General features: G+C 26.7%; 1 protein-coding gene across 2 annotated transcripts in view; it reads right to left on the bottom strand.

Moving 5' to 3' along the window:
* Nucleotides 1-511: 511 nt before the first annotated feature.
* Nucleotides 512-1,583, bottom strand: part of LOC106459540 — a 110,048-nt gene continuing 108,976 nt past the window's right edge. For both annotated transcript variants that reach the window (XM_022386050.1, XM_013919164.2), the window contains exon 13: nucleotides 512-1,049. In XM_022386050.1, the coding sequence (XP_022241758.1) occupies nucleotides 991-1,049 (59 nt within the window). In that variant the 3' untranslated portion in view covers nucleotides 512-990. The remainder of the gene's footprint in view (nucleotides 1,050-1,583) is intronic.

Below are 1,583 nucleotides of genomic sequence, written 5' to 3'. Positions count from 1 at the left end.
ATAAAATCAGAACTCAACAGTATTGAATCCCCTTCTCAGAGTTGAAAATCATATACTGATTTGAAAAACAAGACTGAACCAACCTTCTCACAGCTAATTAGGTGTTACCATTCTTTTAAAGCTTTTTCTCAGAACTACTATACTTACTGCCTATATATATACAGAACCCTTCTTAATTAACCCCTCAGACCTGATGAAGAAATCAGCACAGAGTCCAAAATGTCTTCTCCAAAACAAGACAGAAGGTAGGAGCAATCCACATGATTCCTTACAGTACCTCAGCTTATCACATCAGGGATTTTACTTTTGTTTCAAGTTACAAGAAGTTTGTAATTGGAAAAATTTCCAACATCCTGATAAATGTTATTTATCCATTATAAGTTTAGCATAATTTGAGGAAACTAAGTTTGTTCAAATAATTTTATTATATCCAGAAAATAAATGAACAAACCATACTGTATGAATGAAATCAAATATAATAAATACTAAAAATAAATATACTGTTTGGCACCTTCTTCTATTTATCTATTTTTAGTACAAAAGTATCAAGTTAAGCTATGTAAAATATTAAGAGTCAAAATTTGTAAAAGAAAATTAAGTATCAGAAAAGAAAATGCTATTAAAGTTAACTAACAGTCCATAAATCTTTTATCTACTAAACATTTCTAAGTCATTGTTTTAAACCCGAAAGATATCAAAATACATAAACATTCACTAAAAACATTTACAAGTTATTTACTCTAGTACTTGAAAAAAAAACCAAAGTATCTAAATATTTCAGTTTAATAGTGTAGGATCATTAAAATCAGAATATATTAAATCTGTTTTAGAGTTTTACATGACAGCTTAAACAACTTTGGATAAATTTTAATAAGTGAGATGAAATATCAGTAACTCATAATGGTCTTTAAAATTCCTGGAGAAAGCTGTTCAATGTGTTATATTTTTTGTTTATGGGCTTAGAAAATATTATCTGTGCTTTAAAAATAGTTATCTTAGAGGTCTTGTTCTGTTATACTTTGCTCCAAATACTCCTGATAAAGATGATGCTAAAATGAGAAATAGAAAAATTATTGCCTATAGAAAAGACAAACTAATTTATCATTCCACTTTAGACTAGCATCAAAATGTAACTTTTAAGGAATTACTGAACCCTGATATTCTTTTAAAATGATCCAGTTAATGTGATATACCCTGAAGGAACACTCAAAAATAGTTTATAAAACAAATTAAAATAATGGAGACTCTTAAATGCATTTTACCATGCAACTATACAAGATTTTGACCTCTTATTTAAAGGGTAATTTTTTTTTATTCTCAAAGTGAAAATGTCTTCTGCAGTTCTTTACAAATACATTAAATTCTTTGACTGAAAAAAAATATATATATATATATATGCATATCACCCTATAGTAAAGTAATTCATTACTATAATATATTTCTAACATATGTTTCTAAATTTTAATTTTTCATTGGTTTAACATTTTTATAGAATAGAGTACAAAATATTAAAAAGATCAAGCCTTTGTAGACTTTTACTTTTTCAAAAGATTGTGATATGCAAACATATTGTTGCGTCATCG

The sequence above is a fragment of the Limulus polyphemus genome, unplaced genomic scaffold, assembly GCF_000517525.1.
Source record: "Limulus polyphemus unplaced genomic scaffold, Limulus_polyphemus-2.1.2 Scaffold624, whole genome shotgun sequence".
NCBI classification, from domain to species: Eukaryota; Metazoa; Arthropoda; class Merostomata; order Xiphosura; family Limulidae; genus Limulus; species Limulus polyphemus.
Note: the sequence above shows the minus strand (reverse complement) of the source record. Positions and strands in the feature narration are given on the sequence as shown.